Raw genomic sequence first — 14,078 nt, 5'->3', positions numbered from 1 at the left:
AAGCTTTCTGGGTATCCTTGAACAGAGAAAACACCTTGATGATTGGGGCAGAAAGATCAGACAAGGTGGTTATATTCCGAAGAGGATGCTGCCAGCCACCAAATGCACTCCATACGCCAATCACACTACAGGATTGCCTCAGAACAGGGACCATACACTGGCATAAGTTTCATCTTCTAGACATACTGTATTATACTATTAGATCCTACAGATAGATGTAGCAAAAAGGCGAACCGGCAAGAGTATCAAGTCCGTCCTCGATCGTGATCAAGGGTGCATTGACTCCCATGTTCAGGACATCAGATTTGACGGCGTCTCTGCTGGGAGGTGTGTTGAGGATAGTGATCGTACCGGCGATATCCTTGGCCCGTCTGGGATGCAACGCCTGCCAGACCCAATAGATACGGTCAACCATAGAATGATGGAGGAAAAAGACAGGATCATTAGGGGAAGAAAAGAGATCCGCCGAATCACCCCCCATAACGAAATGCCCAGCAGCATGCATGCCTAGGAATTTATCGCTAAATCGGCCTTGGAATTCGTCCTGCATAGCCTGGATGGTGTTTGATGCTTTGCCGAGGGTGATATTATAGAGGTTCGGCAGATTGAGCCACTGATCGATAGAATAGGAGCTCAGGTCACGGCGGAGACATCGTGGGTTATAGTTGAGCGGCGTTGTCGTGGCCTCCATCCCCGTCATGCCAGGACTCGGCGGTCCCAGATTGGCGACAGCTCCGGCAAAGGGACCGTTCTTGATGCATCCACCGCCTTTGCCACTGGGGATGAAGATGTTTTGTTTCCCAGACCAGGCGCCGTCATGCTCAAAATACTTGCCGTCGCCACTCATGCTAGTTTCAGAACCATCAAAGACAGGGTTAGTAGCAAAGTCACCGGTTTCGAACCAATTCCAGTACTGTGATCACTTGTAAGCTGACGTCGTCGATGGCCGGGTTTAACTTACCGGCTGTGTTCCCTTATAGCCGCACTCATCTTGGAGAGCCTTTTCGTAAGCCCAAGTGAAGTATCGATGCCAGGTGAAAAAGTTGCCCTAGAGATTTGTTAGACTCTGTATTCATAGTCGACCAGCCATCAACGATGTTTCTTACAGTTCCGTGGATGCTCAAGGTTTGATTGATGTGAACAGCAACAAAGTCATCATATCTGCTTCGAGCACCAGGTGCAAAGGCCGGATCGGCTTTAGAGGGCTTCTTGCGCAGACAAAGCACGGCATCGATATAGGCCTTTTTGTCTTTTTTGGAGAGTGTCTTCCTGCAAAAAGTCAGCAGTGTGAGAGAGCTTGGAGAATTTGGGTTCCTTACCAATCACGTCGTACAGCGGCGTTGAAGATTGTGCATTTCTTTGGTCCAGCAGACCTCTTCCTGGGCTCTGTCTCTGCGTTCTCCAGTGCAGACGTCGCTTTTTCATTAAGAGACAGAATGAGGTCGCTTGCCGACGATTGATCTGTGGGTGCTGCCGAGGCGACATAACTTGAGGCGCCCAGCAGGGTGGCGAGAATTCCAAAAGAGACCTTCATGATTGACTTTGCAGTTCTCTTACGCACCTACAGTATGTGAACTGACTATGACGAGAAAGAAAAAACAGATTCAATTGAGGATAAAATAGCACTAGATAACTTATGATATGCTGATATACAGGGTACCGGAACAATTGATAACCTACGGAAGTTTTGATCCCTCCCCTGCATGCGTTCGCCAAGTCGGAGTAACATCCAATAGTAGGCAGCATTGTACCATGCATTTGACGGCACCGGAGTGCGGATCCGGCATTCCGGACCGAAACCGAGATGATCATGTCACCCTGGCGAGAGGCACAGTCTGCAGAGTCAGGGCACAGTCCACTGAACGGGACGGAAGAATATGACTAGCATGGGTTAACCACTCCTCGGTAACGACCAACATCTTTTAGACACTTTACATGAAACCCGACTAATTTCTAGTGCGAGGGGTCAAGACTTGATATGGCAGGTGGATAAGTCAAGGTATTTAACCGACAACACACGCTGAATGAACCAACAGCACTAATTTTGATTGACAGAAGACCAACAGCAAGATATACGAAGGATCTCAATGCATACAGGCTAATGTGGCATCTGCAGGGTAAATTTACTCTCCTTCTGTAATCGTAACTGACGCCACCCAGCCGAATAATGAGATGAGTAGCAAGCTGAACAAGACAGACAATTCAAAATTTGTAATTTGGCCCAACTAACCTGACGTTCCATCCCACCTCAGCCTCGTTGCCAATTTTCTCCCGAATATTTCGAATCGAAATACTCAAAATGCTTTTTCCAAGATGCCGGCTCCTCCACCATTCATTGTAAACACGGACCCCAAGCGCGTGGCAGAATCACAGACAACATTGATCGTAGGAGTTATTACTGCCATCAACTTTGTCGCCCTCGCTGTCGTCGCTGCAAGGACATACACCCGCTTGGTTATCTCCAAGTCCCCAGGTGCCCAAGATGTGCTTATGATTCTAAGTGCTGTAAGCTTTTACTGTCGTTATCGGCGGCTTCTCATCTCATGTCAAATAGACCAGCGTGACCTCTAACGTTATATCTAGTGTACTGGTCTGGCGGGCACTATTATCTTGTATCTTCAGATCCCCCACGGTCTAGGGAAACACGCCGACACGATCGAACGAGCCGACTTCACCAAGTTTAGCAGATACAGCTTTATACTCACAGTAGTCCCTCTTCTCGGAGGAATCGGCCTACTGAAAATCGCAATCGCCCTCGAACTCATCAAATACAATGGGAACTCATGGAAGTGGTACAAGATTACTTTACGGTGCATGATTGGTATGTCTCTACTTCCGACCCGACATAGCAGACTCAAAGACTGATCTGCCTTTTGCAGCTTTTGTGGTTGCGTATACAGTTGAGGCGTGGCTTTCGTTCATTCTTTTCTGTAATCCAGTCGCAAGGCAATGGGACCGGTCACTAGAAGGATCGTGTTATCCTATTTCGATGTTTATTGCATTCGGTCTCGCTAATTCCGGTAAGCAACGACCCGAATCACTTATGTACAACAACTTCTTCTGATACGTCTTCAGCCTTCAATATCTTTACTGATATTGCCTTTGCTTCGTTACCTATCCCACTTATCTGGTCCTTAAAGATGCCTCTCAAGACTCGAATCTACCTCATTATTGTTCTGAGCCTAGGATATATGTACGTGGAAACTTGGCCAGTTGCGTATTAATCAGCTAACAACTTCAAAGTGCTGCTGCGATGGGTTTAGTGAAAGCTGTCTCCCAGATGAAGTACGATCCTGCAGGCGATAACACATAGTAGGTCAAAGCATATATAGCACTTGGTTAGAATCTAACTCTTTGATCAATCACAGCCTTTACGATATTCAATTTTGGGGCCTGTAAGTACACCGCTTTCATCTGGCTGTCGCTTTCAAACTTACAATAGCACAGTCTGCAACTCAACGTCGGCACCATCGCTGCTTGCGCACCCTCTCTTAGGCCTTTAGTAAAGAACATCCTGCGACTGAAGTCGTTGACCCCTACGTACGGCTACTCAGACTACGGACAACGCCAACATAGCCTGCCTCTTTCTACGATTGAGGGAGTAATTGCTGCATCCAGCTCGAGACAAGGAGACCAAGAAGAGCAATCTAAGCGTCGACACGATCCAAAGAATGCGATTTACGTCGAAACGATTTTTGAACTCAAAAATAGTAGCCAGGTCGCTATTCTAGATACAAATAGCACTGAAAGAGCGAGAGTTCAAGGCGTATCTGATTAGATATTAGACACTACTGTGTTGTATTCACTTAATTTTGATTTCAGTTGGCAATTGACGTCTCAGATGGGTTGTAACCCGCTTAATTATTTGACTTCGTGCTGCCTGTGTATTGGTTTCTAGAGAAATGGCAATTCTATATTTCTATCGAGAAGATGGAATGAATACTTCAATACCCATGTTCTCATATAGAGCGGTATTGAACTAGTAGATCCCTGTTATTTGCTGCTTGACTCTGTCGTGGAGTACTGAAATTCCATGGGTTTGGTGATAGGGAACAGACGGTATGTCGCCAGCCTGTTATTGATGGGCCGAATAATTGAGTTCTGACAATTTCTCAAGATTAAACTGCCTATGGTCGTGTCAATTTGATGTTAACAGTCCGACGGATATAGACTCTCACTAATGAAAACAATGACCGCCAACCAGCACTGGAGCCAACATTATTAGAGTTCATCTTCCGCATTGGCCTTGATGATGCAATCGCTAGTTGGGTAAGCGATGCAGAGTAGGACGTAACCCGCCTCTACCTGATCAGAATCTAGGAAGTCTTGATCATCTTGCTGAATTGTTCCAGAAACCAGTTTTCCAGCACAAGAAGAATAAACCCCCGCGCGACAGGAATAAGGCAATTTGATGCCGTTGCTTTCTGCAACATCCAAGATATACTCATCACTGCCGCAGTTGAAGGTGTAATCTTCGTTGGGGGTTTTTATAGTGACTTTGTAGGACATGTTGAGAGATTGGTGGAATATCTGGATTGAGTTATGAGACTTTAGACGTATGAGGACCGATTGACTTACCAATAAGCGGAGTAGGCCTATAGCGATGTCTAAAAAGATAAGGAGAGGAGAAAGTTATATACCCAGCACAGCTACAAACGATGGCACCAGCACTGTTTATCATGGCTCGATAACACCCACCTGAGATAGCAATGCTGATTCGGGGCAACGCTGTGCTATTGTTCACAATGCCGTTCAAGTATGCTTCAATGTCGATGCCTCCGATGTTTACATAGGTAAGAAATTCTTGCAACGCGGAAAAGTACTATTATCGCGAAGCTTCAGCCATGATGTTTCTTCAGCTGACAATGTCGTTGCCTGCCGAATTGCGGGCCGCGTCTTGGGGCATGGGACACGGGCGGGGTATAACCATCAGGGCATCCGGCGTCGCTCTTCGCTCAAGAACTGAGAGATCCGCGTTCAAGGAAGCGGCAGCATGTCGCTGGATTAGAGATTTAGTCTAAGTCTACCTTGGCTACTGATACATGAACATACCGGTGGACAACGCCAGCAACATTGCCAACTGGATCAATCGACCGCATGATATCATTTTACACTGTCAAGTAGGGTTCGAATTGTCGGAGTCAATGGATTCGAGTGGCAGCTCAGTTTAGTCGATGGCGACATGGACGGGACCCAAAAGACTCCAATATCTCTCGAAGACAAAAGAAGCCCCTGGGCCCTTGCGCTTCTTGGAATACTGTGTATTCCTGAGGCGTGTTATTCAAAACCACTGACTATTGGTTACATGTGTCACAGTTATGCGTTGTGAATTTAAGTTCTGTAACCCAAAGAATAGTGCTTATGGTCATCACTCAATCTTAGGATTAAATATTACATGTTTGTCTTCATGCAAAACAAACGTGGCTGAACCTTGTATTAATGGAGCTATGCGGCAGACTAGGTACTAGGCCCCTCAAATCATTCAAGTAACTTAGCGTAGTTTCATAACTATCTGGAGTTTGATCCTAGGGTAGCAGAAACTGTTAAAGCCTACCCCAGTGTTAAGTAGCCTCAGAAAACCTGAAACTACCTACCGGGTCCCCTGGTCCATTTTCAAACTACTGCCTTTAAAAATTCATCTTAAAACACATGCCATGGAATAACAGACTTACTATAGCGCTCTATATATAGCGGCTTAATCGCAATGCTCTCTTTTCCCCGTACTTCCTTTACCAGTCACCCTCCATTAATTTAATATCAGCCTGGAGCTGGCTTTTATCGTCCATTTTATTCCAATTATCACCAGATCGAGCAGCGCTCTCTTTTACCTACGTCACCTTCAACTTCCACCCTTACCTAATCCAATACCAAATTCCTCCACCAACATGAGATTCTTCACTCACACCGCCTTGGCCCTCCTTGCCACCACGGCGCTCGCACATCCCCGGGTCTTCCAGCGTACGCCCCAGCGTAATGGCGATTCCACCAACCGAGGAGGCATTACGCAGACCTTGGAATGCACCAGGGCCGAACAGGACGGCACTGGTAACGTCAACCGCGTCCCCTGTGAAGACGGTGAGGATGGCTGCACCTGTCTTAACCGCTTCACCGAGATCCGTTGCAATCGCGTCCTCCAGGACGGCACCGGTAATACCAGCAGAGAGTCTTGCGACCAAGCGGAGGAGGGCCAGAACGGTTGCCAGTGCGGCGAAACTGTCGCCACTCGGCAGGAGGAGAGATGCAGTCGCGTCCTCCAGGATGGGACCGGCAACACCAGTATTGAGTCGTGTAATAAAAGCGAGGAGGGTGTGGATGGTTGCGAATGCAGCATAACGACCGGACTTGTTGACAGCTTGCCATAGATGCGCTTGTGCCATGCCATACGTGCATGCATTTAGATTCTCTCAACGGTTAATTAATAACATGGTGCATTAAAATATAACTAGCTATTGGCGGAACTGATCAACAATTACCAATAATAACGCATCTCTGCAAGACCTATGCATGGTAGTAGCTGACTCGCTCGGCTATAAGTAAAGTCTGCTACATGATTATGCCGATCCAAGAAAGATGAAGATCCTCAATGAGGGGCAGAATTCTGCCTGAATTGCCGGGTAATCGGACTTACATGTATTAGTTCAATATATATACTAGATTTATTTCAAGGTAATAACTACCAGTCAATATATTGCCACTTTGTTAACCTATTTTCGTCAGCGCGACTCTTGTGTGCAACAATCATGAGGATTCATTTGTACGTTTTGTGGGTTTTCGCCATCCGCCTCTCAGTAGGAGCAGATATCTACATTGATCGAAAGGGTCAGGATAATAATCCTGGGACAGTTGAAAAGCCCGTAAGAAGTTTCAAAAAAGGACAGGAGCTTGTTCGTGAACTTATTCCGTCAGCGAAAGAGGATATCACGGTCCACCTTGGCTCAGGTACTTGGGCGGTCGATGAGCCTATTGTATTCAACACTGAAGACTCCGGTACCAGTAGATGTACGGTTACCTGGTCTGGCTCGGACACCGTCATTTCCGGAGGCTATGAAATCCGTAATTGGACGGAAGGCAAGGACGGAATATGGTCTGCTTCTGTGCCCGAGGGAACCAAGTCCCGCAATTTTTACGTCAACGGGCTGGCTGCTCAGTATGCTAGACGCCAGATCCATAGCCGGACGGACTTCGAGTACAATAAAGTCGGAATGACCTGGAACAGCTCGAGTTACGATTGGATCATGAGGGTCCCGGGCATTGAGAGCGGCGAGCTTCGTGCTATCAACTCTTTTACCGATCGGATTGCGCTGGTAGAAAAGGTTGGAGATCGTGTGCTTGAGATGAAGAAAGATATATGGGCCAACCAACTCATTGGCTATGATCAGATCGCAGAGCCGTTCTGGGATGGAGGCGTCTGGATCCAAAACGTCAGAGCCCTGCTGACTGATGGAGGTCAATTCTATCTTGACAGAAATCAGTCGACTGTCTATTACAAGCCATTAGAAGGCGAAGATATGACCACAGCATCTGCCTATCTCGGAACCCAGGAGGTTCTGATGGTCGTTGGCGGAACGTACGGAGAGCCTATTCACGACTTGCATTTCAAGGGAATTGCCTTTAAGCACAGCACCTGGTTGAGACCGGATACCTATGGCTATATCGATCAGCAGACTGGTGGTCATATGGGAAATGATAGTCTGTGGCCCAACTTTGAAGCTTCGAGGCCCCACTGGTGGCAGATGCCCAGCGCGATCCAGGTCAGTGCGGCATACAGCATCAAAGTAGAGTCTTGTACTTTCCGTGAGCTCGGCGCTGGAGGTATCGGTGTGGCAAATGATCAAAACTCACACTTCACGGGCGTTGGACTTGGAGCAAACAACATTCGTATTAATGACAACTATTTCACGCAGGTGATGGGTAACAGCATCACAGTTGGCGGTATCCAAGCCGACGCACATCACCCGTCTCAGCCTGAGATGATTGTGTCAGACATTCACGTGTCCAACAACATCTTTAATAATAATTCGGTTCTCTGGTCCTCTACTGTCCCTATTCTTTTTACATATACTCAATCCTCTTCTATCACCCATAACGATATTTACAACCACCCATATAGCGGTATTTGTCATGGTTATGGTAAGTTCTAGAACGCCCCTGGCGAGTGAGACTACTAACGCAGACCAGGCTGGGGAAGCAATGACAAAGGAGGTAGTCCTGAATATGTCAAGCGGGGTCTTTACAATTACCAACCGCTCTACAATACGCCCACTACCATGAAGAATAATTTGATTGAGGGAAATCTAATCCACCATTTTGGTCAAACTCATACTGATTTTGGGGGCGTCTACACCTTATCTCGGTCACCAAACACGACGGTTTCGTCCAACTTCATCTATGACGCAGGTTGGCAAGCCCTATACCCTGGTAGGTAATTGAGAATGATTTTCGTATTATTTACTGATCCTCGGAACAGATGAGGCCTCAAGAAATATAACCTGGTTCAACAATCTCGGCTTCAGCTCTGGCAAATATTATGCTCCTAATGATTGGATTCCAGAGCAGCTCACCGGCTGTAGGTACCTCAATCCGATGTACCATAAAAGTGCTAACAGGGCCAGGGAACACTGTCATTGATAACTGGGGCAAGCTTGGGGTCGGGGGCAATGAGGTCCTGGATGGCTTCCCAAACCATTCCGGACGACGCAACAACACGTTTCTCCGTAACTACCTAGCGTCTCATGTAAACGGAACAAGTCTCATTGCACAGAGGGCTGCGTATCGTGCAGGTGTTATCCCGTCGAAACGGAAAGGAAGACCTGTCACAAATGATCCAGATATCACAGATGTCTACCTGGATATTAAAGTCAGCGATGGACTTGTCGCTCTCAACGTGACCAACTTTGACGACGTGGACTTCAAAGACGTTGTCTTTCACATCGCGAGTCCTGGTGTCACGTTTAAAAAGAGGTCTAGCCCCATGTCAATTCCAGCCGATAGTTCGGCGACTGCTGTATATGCGTTCTCTGGTTCACCGAAGACCAACGCGACGGCGAGAGTGGGATATGTGAACCCAAGAGTCGGACCATTCAGTAGAGAGAGATTAATCGCTTTCTCCTTACTGTAACGTATTCATCTGAGGACTACCCTCAGCACCATCCTTCGCCTCCATCTTGCTGAAAAAGTCATGAAGGCTTTTGGTCATTTGCTCGTCGGTTGCGAGAACAATCTTGTTGTCCACCTCAAGAACAAATCCCCCGTATTTCTCATCGAGGTATTGGTCAAATTTGGGCGCTTCGGCACGGAATTCGTCCCAGCTAGTGACCCAGACAGCGTCCTTGGGGATATCGAATGTATATTCTGCGCTTGCGAGAGTGCCTGCGAAGGCAACAGCAAGAGCCGAAAGAACTATGATTCAATAATCAGTGATAAATCAACACCTCTAGGAATAGACACCATACCTGGCTTCATCTTGCAGAGTTTAGTCTCGGGAGTTATATTTGGATCTGATTGGAGCTTGACGACGTCGATGGTAAAGGCGAAGATTGAAAAACTGATGAGACTGCTTCGCACAAGACGCGTTATATACTTATTAGATGGCGGGAGGCCTTGGGAACCAGTTACCATGACCTCTTTAGCACGGCAAGTCTCCATGGTTAACCCGACGTGTCTAGGAACAGCTACTATGTGGCCCTTGTTGGCTCGACCAAGCCCCGATGCACATGCACGCTCAGTGTGTCACTTTTATGTAGCAAGGAAGAGTGCCGATATTGCCGAAACATATGTTACCAAGGGTAAGCTTTTGAGTTTACTAACCATGCCATACCACATGCAGGCTTTCTTTCCTTGATTACCATTGTACAGGATATTACCAGGTCACTACTATCTAACAAGGTTCCCAATCAGTAGTCTCGACTGTACTGTTTTCTTGAGTACGCCTTTGCGAATACTTTCTATGCATTGTCTTACTGTTAATACCGTAAGAGTGTGTGGGGACTGACTTTTATCAATCAGTCGATCATCACATGTCGCGTGAATTGATCCTAACCCCTGTTAATACTGGACCAACAAATACTTCAAACAGCAGCATACAAAAGGTTAGATTCTCAGCTCATGGCGTGATTAGGTAACAAATTCTCTTAGACAGTTTTCAAGAAATCAGGGTTTACCAACACTGACGTTGAGTGAAACATACAAGCTTGCACACATCAAATTCTCATTATACTAATTATTAACATATTACTACTGTTGAATTCATTATAAGCCGCGCTGCTCACCCCCAAGTAAACTGCTTCATCCTCTCCTCACTATAGTCCTCTAATCTCTCCCCATCAACAAACTTGTATATCGTCGCATCCTTCACCATCATCGTCTGCGCCATACAATCAACCTTTGAAACCTTCCCTTCAGCATACCACTTTTTCAACAGTCGAAGCAATCTATCATCAGCCTCCTTCATCTCAGGCGTATCCAACCAATTCTTATCGCCAAAAAGACTTGCTTCGGGGCCGGGGTAAGGAACAATGTTCATCGCTGCCACGACTTCCTGTTTGTCATCTCGCGCTACCATGAGACGTGTATCCAGATCTAAAGTCATGGTTCCATCGGGTTGGACAACTGGGAAGGGACCCTCGTCTGAGACCTCGCACTCGGGAAAGTTGGTGGTGAGAAACATTTGTGCTGTCATGTGAGCGACCATTATAAGCTGTGGTCGTAGTTCGTCTGGTAATTTGGTCTTGGCTTTTTCAGCCACATATTTTTTGACGGCTTGAAATTGACTCTCCGAACCCATAAGATCGTGCTTTGGTAGAAGCGAAACCTTAAGGTTAAAATCTTTTTCTAGACTTCCGTCCATCACGGGGTCTTGGGTTGTTGGATCGCTTTGTATCGCCAGATCATGTGGACCAGGGAGTGCTCTGACTTCTGGAAAGAGACTTTTTGGATCACCGACGAATTTGAAGACTGTCTCGTCGGTACCCATGTAAACGCGAATGGTGCAGCGCTCTAGCACTCCCTTAGCATATAGAGTAGTCGCATACTCCATCGCAGCCCTTTCGCCAGCCCTCATTGTGGAAGTCTTAATGTAGTCTCCAAGCTTTGGCCAGACGATAGATTTGCTGATACCAATAATCAAGGCGATCCTCACAATACCGCCAGGTTCCTTCGTCGGATCAGCCTTTCGTACCAGCGTCACTGACTCAGACTCGTTGTCTCCGGGAAATGGTGGTGGCGTCGCAGTGAATGAAATCTCCTCAACTCTTTCAGTCATGTTCTCATAAACCCTTGTGACAAGAATCCTTGTCGGTTCATGATACATACTTCCATTAGGAAGCTTGAAAGGTAACGGGCCTTCATCCCAGACTGTACTTCCTTCAAATCCATTGGTGGCGGCCCGAACAGTCTGTCGAAACCAACATGGTGCAAAAAGACCTCGAAATGCATTTGGTGCTTTCTTGGTGTCTTTTTGCATACTGTTTAACGTCTCTATCAATAATTTTGGCCATACCTCTTTGCAGGGATTGATAGTCGGCGGTTTGGCAGAAGCGTCAAAACGGCATGTTATGAGATCGGCGCCGATAAAAACGTTGATCAGTGTATGCTTGAGGTTTATGCTATCGGCTCTCATTAAAGCGAGTCTTTGCAGCACAGTATGTTTTGCACCGGCTATCTCGTCGCTTTCGAGTTCGCTGCCCGGAACTAGCCAAGGCTGTTGGTCGTCGGTGGGTTTTTGAGGGGGCTTTGCTACCACCAGAGCCAAAGAATGGACGATGCCAGTGAACGACGCGTCGAGAACAAGGTAAGTCTTGGTAGGAGATTTACACTTGTCATTTCCTGAACAATCACCTGCACCCATGCAAATATGGCAATCGCCCATATCTTCAATTGTCCCATTGCGGTCGCATTCAGGATATCTTGTTGCGAGATATGCCCGAGCACCATTGAACATTAGTTCTTGATATAGCCAAGGCAGTTCATTTTGTCTTCCAGAGTCAATCAATTGCTGTTCCTTTGCACAAATCCAGTGGGACCATCCTTCATCTCTCTCCCATGTTACTTCAACGTTTTGTTTGGCTGGTCGAGGGGCGCGTGTGTCATCGCCGACTGGGGTTGACGAGCTGCAACCCATGGTTGCAAAGATGAATGAGGAAAATTATCTTGGTACAGCCAAGATGGTGGCGACAGTAGAGCTTTTTATCTTTTTTAATTGTTGTATCGAGACTGGAGCACTGACCGGGTGACTCATTTCACCGTTCGATCTTAACTGCTTACAATGGTAATATAGCCATCATAATGTGCAACTAACAGTCAGCCCTAGCCGGAAAAATTCATATCCAAGCGATTTAGAGTGATATTTACGGACCCTGGATTAACTGGCCGGCTCACCTACCCAATGAGGCCAATACGACGCAGGTTGCAGTGATCAGTCGCGCCTCAATAGAAACCGTGGGGATGACGACCCTTTTTAGTCTTATATGTATGTATATCTTTCAGATCAAATCTAATGACGGAGATCGACTGATGGAACTGCCATAGCTGTGCGCTTAAGCTACCAGTAAAGCGCCAGAAAAGATTTTAGCTGGTAAAGAAGGCTATCCTGCACTCCAGCTACTTGGCAGTCGGTGGGTACTATCCACATTTGATAAGCCTCACTAAGTTCTACGTAGTAAATTGACTGCGGATACTGAACATACAATGGATTGTCACCCAGCTGAAAACTGCATTGATGTACATAATTAACCACGAGACACTATACAAGTCGATCCTCGGACCAAATATGGCGGCGGAAACTCCTATCAAACTTCTCTACGCAGGGGATCATTGGCCCCAAGTACTGCATCAGCTATTCCAGCAGAGGTCAAAGTGGCTTCTACTTCTGACTATAAAAAGACTAAAAGGAACAAGAAGAGCAGCGGAAAGTCAGAACCGGTGGACGAGAAAATCGTCGACGAGGTAGAACGTCTCCTCAAACTGTACTATCTGAGAACCCGCGATAATGCGACCGCTATGGGCATTTTATACGGCAAGAATACCCCTACAGGTAACATATAACCACCGAAACGCTGCGTCATGTACATGAGGAGTTATGCCTGACAAGTAGTAGAAAAGGAGCTCAACTTCGACCTCCATGGCATCCTGGCCCCGCGCGAGGTTCTTACTCAAACCGGACTCAGGAACCTTGCAGGGAAGATTTACTTCGGATATATTCTTCAATATGTTTGTATCCCTCAAATCACCTTCGAAAACCTTCCGAATAGAAGTAAAGCTGCTGTTCGTCGGCCCGATGGGGCTGGTAGGTAGGATCTGGAGCACATATTCAAGAGGCTTCGCGACAAGGACTTTAAACCCATCTCGAGAGTTATTGTTGACGACTCAAAATTCCCTTCGCACAGCGACGAAGCCATTGAGAGAGCATCTAGTGGTTTCGGTGTGGAGATCTGGATGTGGAACAAGGCATCGTTCAGTCTATAATACCACTGGCATCCTATTAGAACATAAAACCGTTTTAAAAAAAAACAAGATTAAATAGATAATGCTTATTTTAAAAATTAATTTCTTTTATTAGTTTTTTTATATATAGTAGTTGCCTGATTATCCCTTAGCCATTAAAATAAACTATAAGGTATGCTCTACTATTTGATAGTTTATATGACGTAAAAAAAAAAAGAGGTTGCCTTATATTAAGAGTCATAATGTAGGGCATAAACGCAACCTTATTGTCACACAATATAAAATCGCTTTTTAACAACCCACATCCCCTTCCTTCTTCTAACATAACCAAAGAAATCTCAAAAAACCGACTTATCAGTTAGCTTATCCAGACCCTGATCCCTGTTACTGACACCCACACTAGCTAAGACAAGATGCCGAAGAGACGCAGCCTCCATAGGTAGCACCCCGCCTACTGCAGCGGCCCTTCTATCTCAATAGACTCCATCCAGCCCGCCTAGCTAGATAATAACCCTATCATCTATACAGAGGCTAAAGCCGCTACAGATAACCTAGCCGTTACCAATACATCGATTATCAGGGCAGCCATCTTCAGCTACACCCTAATTATAACAATCAGTAAAACTAATAAAGATTAT

At 46.3% G+C, this 14,078-nt stretch overlaps 7 protein-coding genes across 7 annotated transcripts; 2 read left to right on the top strand and 5 right to left on the bottom strand.

The window, feature by feature from the left end:
- Positions 1-205: 205 nt before the first annotated feature.
- FGSG_11528 (uncharacterized protein) lies at positions 206-1,534 on the bottom strand (the record flags this gene model as incomplete). The annotated part of the gene is made up of 4 exons (XM_011324796.1): positions 206-913; positions 962-1,048; positions 1,107-1,269; positions 1,320-1,534. The coding sequence occupies 4 exons, from the start codon at positions 1,532-1,534 to the stop codon at positions 206-208; spliced, it is 1,173 nt and encodes a 390-aa protein (XP_011323098.1).
- A 779-nt stretch (positions 1,535-2,313) lies between these two features.
- On the top strand, positions 2,314-2,865 carry FGSG_11529 (uncharacterized protein; the record flags this gene model as incomplete). Its single annotated transcript, XM_011324795.1, has 2 exons — positions 2,314-2,505; positions 2,584-2,865. 2 exons carry the CDS (start codon positions 2,314-2,316, stop codon positions 2,863-2,865), a joined length of 474 nt encoding a protein of 157 aa, XP_011323097.1.
- A 1,356-nt stretch (positions 2,866-4,221) lies between these two features.
- Positions 4,222-5,099, bottom strand: FGSG_11530 (uncharacterized protein; the record flags this gene model as incomplete). The annotated part of the gene is made up of 3 exons (XM_011324794.1): positions 4,222-4,424; positions 4,579-4,607; positions 5,053-5,099. The coding sequence occupies 3 exons, from the start codon at positions 5,097-5,099 to the stop codon at positions 4,222-4,224; spliced, it is 279 nt and encodes a 92-aa protein (XP_011323096.1).
- Positions 5,100-5,852: 753 nt separating this feature from the next.
- FGSG_11531 (uncharacterized protein) lies at positions 5,853-6,377 on the bottom strand (the record flags this gene model as incomplete). Its single annotated transcript, XM_011324793.1, has 1 exon — positions 5,853-6,377. The coding sequence occupies one exon, from the start codon at positions 6,375-6,377 to the stop codon at positions 5,853-5,855; it is 525 nt and encodes a 174-aa protein (XP_011323095.1).
- Positions 6,378-6,740: 363 nt separating this feature from the next.
- On the top strand, positions 6,741-8,888 carry FGSG_11532 (uncharacterized protein; the record flags this gene model as incomplete). The annotated part of the gene is made up of 5 exons (XM_011324792.1): positions 6,741-8,130; positions 8,179-8,418; positions 8,468-8,566; positions 8,607-8,734; positions 8,859-8,888. The coding sequence occupies 5 exons, from the start codon at positions 6,741-6,743 to the stop codon at positions 8,886-8,888; spliced, it is 1,887 nt and encodes a 628-aa protein (XP_011323094.1).
- A 221-nt stretch (positions 8,889-9,109) lies between these two features.
- On the bottom strand, positions 9,110-9,645 carry FGSG_11533 (uncharacterized protein; the record flags this gene model as incomplete). Its single annotated transcript, XM_011324791.1, has 2 exons — positions 9,110-9,399; positions 9,453-9,645. 2 exons carry the CDS (start codon positions 9,643-9,645, stop codon positions 9,110-9,112), a joined length of 483 nt encoding a protein of 160 aa, XP_011323093.1.
- Positions 9,646-10,264: 619 nt separating this feature from the next.
- Positions 10,265-11,260, bottom strand: FGSG_11534 (uncharacterized protein; the record flags this gene model as incomplete). Its single annotated transcript, XM_011324790.1, has 2 exons — positions 10,265-10,298; positions 10,407-11,260. The coding sequence occupies 2 exons, from the start codon at positions 11,258-11,260 to the stop codon at positions 10,265-10,267; spliced, it is 888 nt and encodes a 295-aa protein (XP_011323092.1).
- Between the last annotated feature and the right edge of the window lie 2,818 nt (positions 11,261-14,078).

The sequence above is a fragment of the Fusarium graminearum genome, chromosome 2 (genome assembly GCF_000240135.3).
Source record: "Fusarium graminearum PH-1 chromosome 2, whole genome shotgun sequence".
NCBI lineage: Eukaryota > Fungi > Ascomycota > Sordariomycetes > Hypocreales > Nectriaceae > Fusarium > Fusarium graminearum.
The sequence above is the reverse complement of the archived record's forward strand: the minus strand, read 5'-3'. Positions and strand labels throughout refer to the sequence as shown.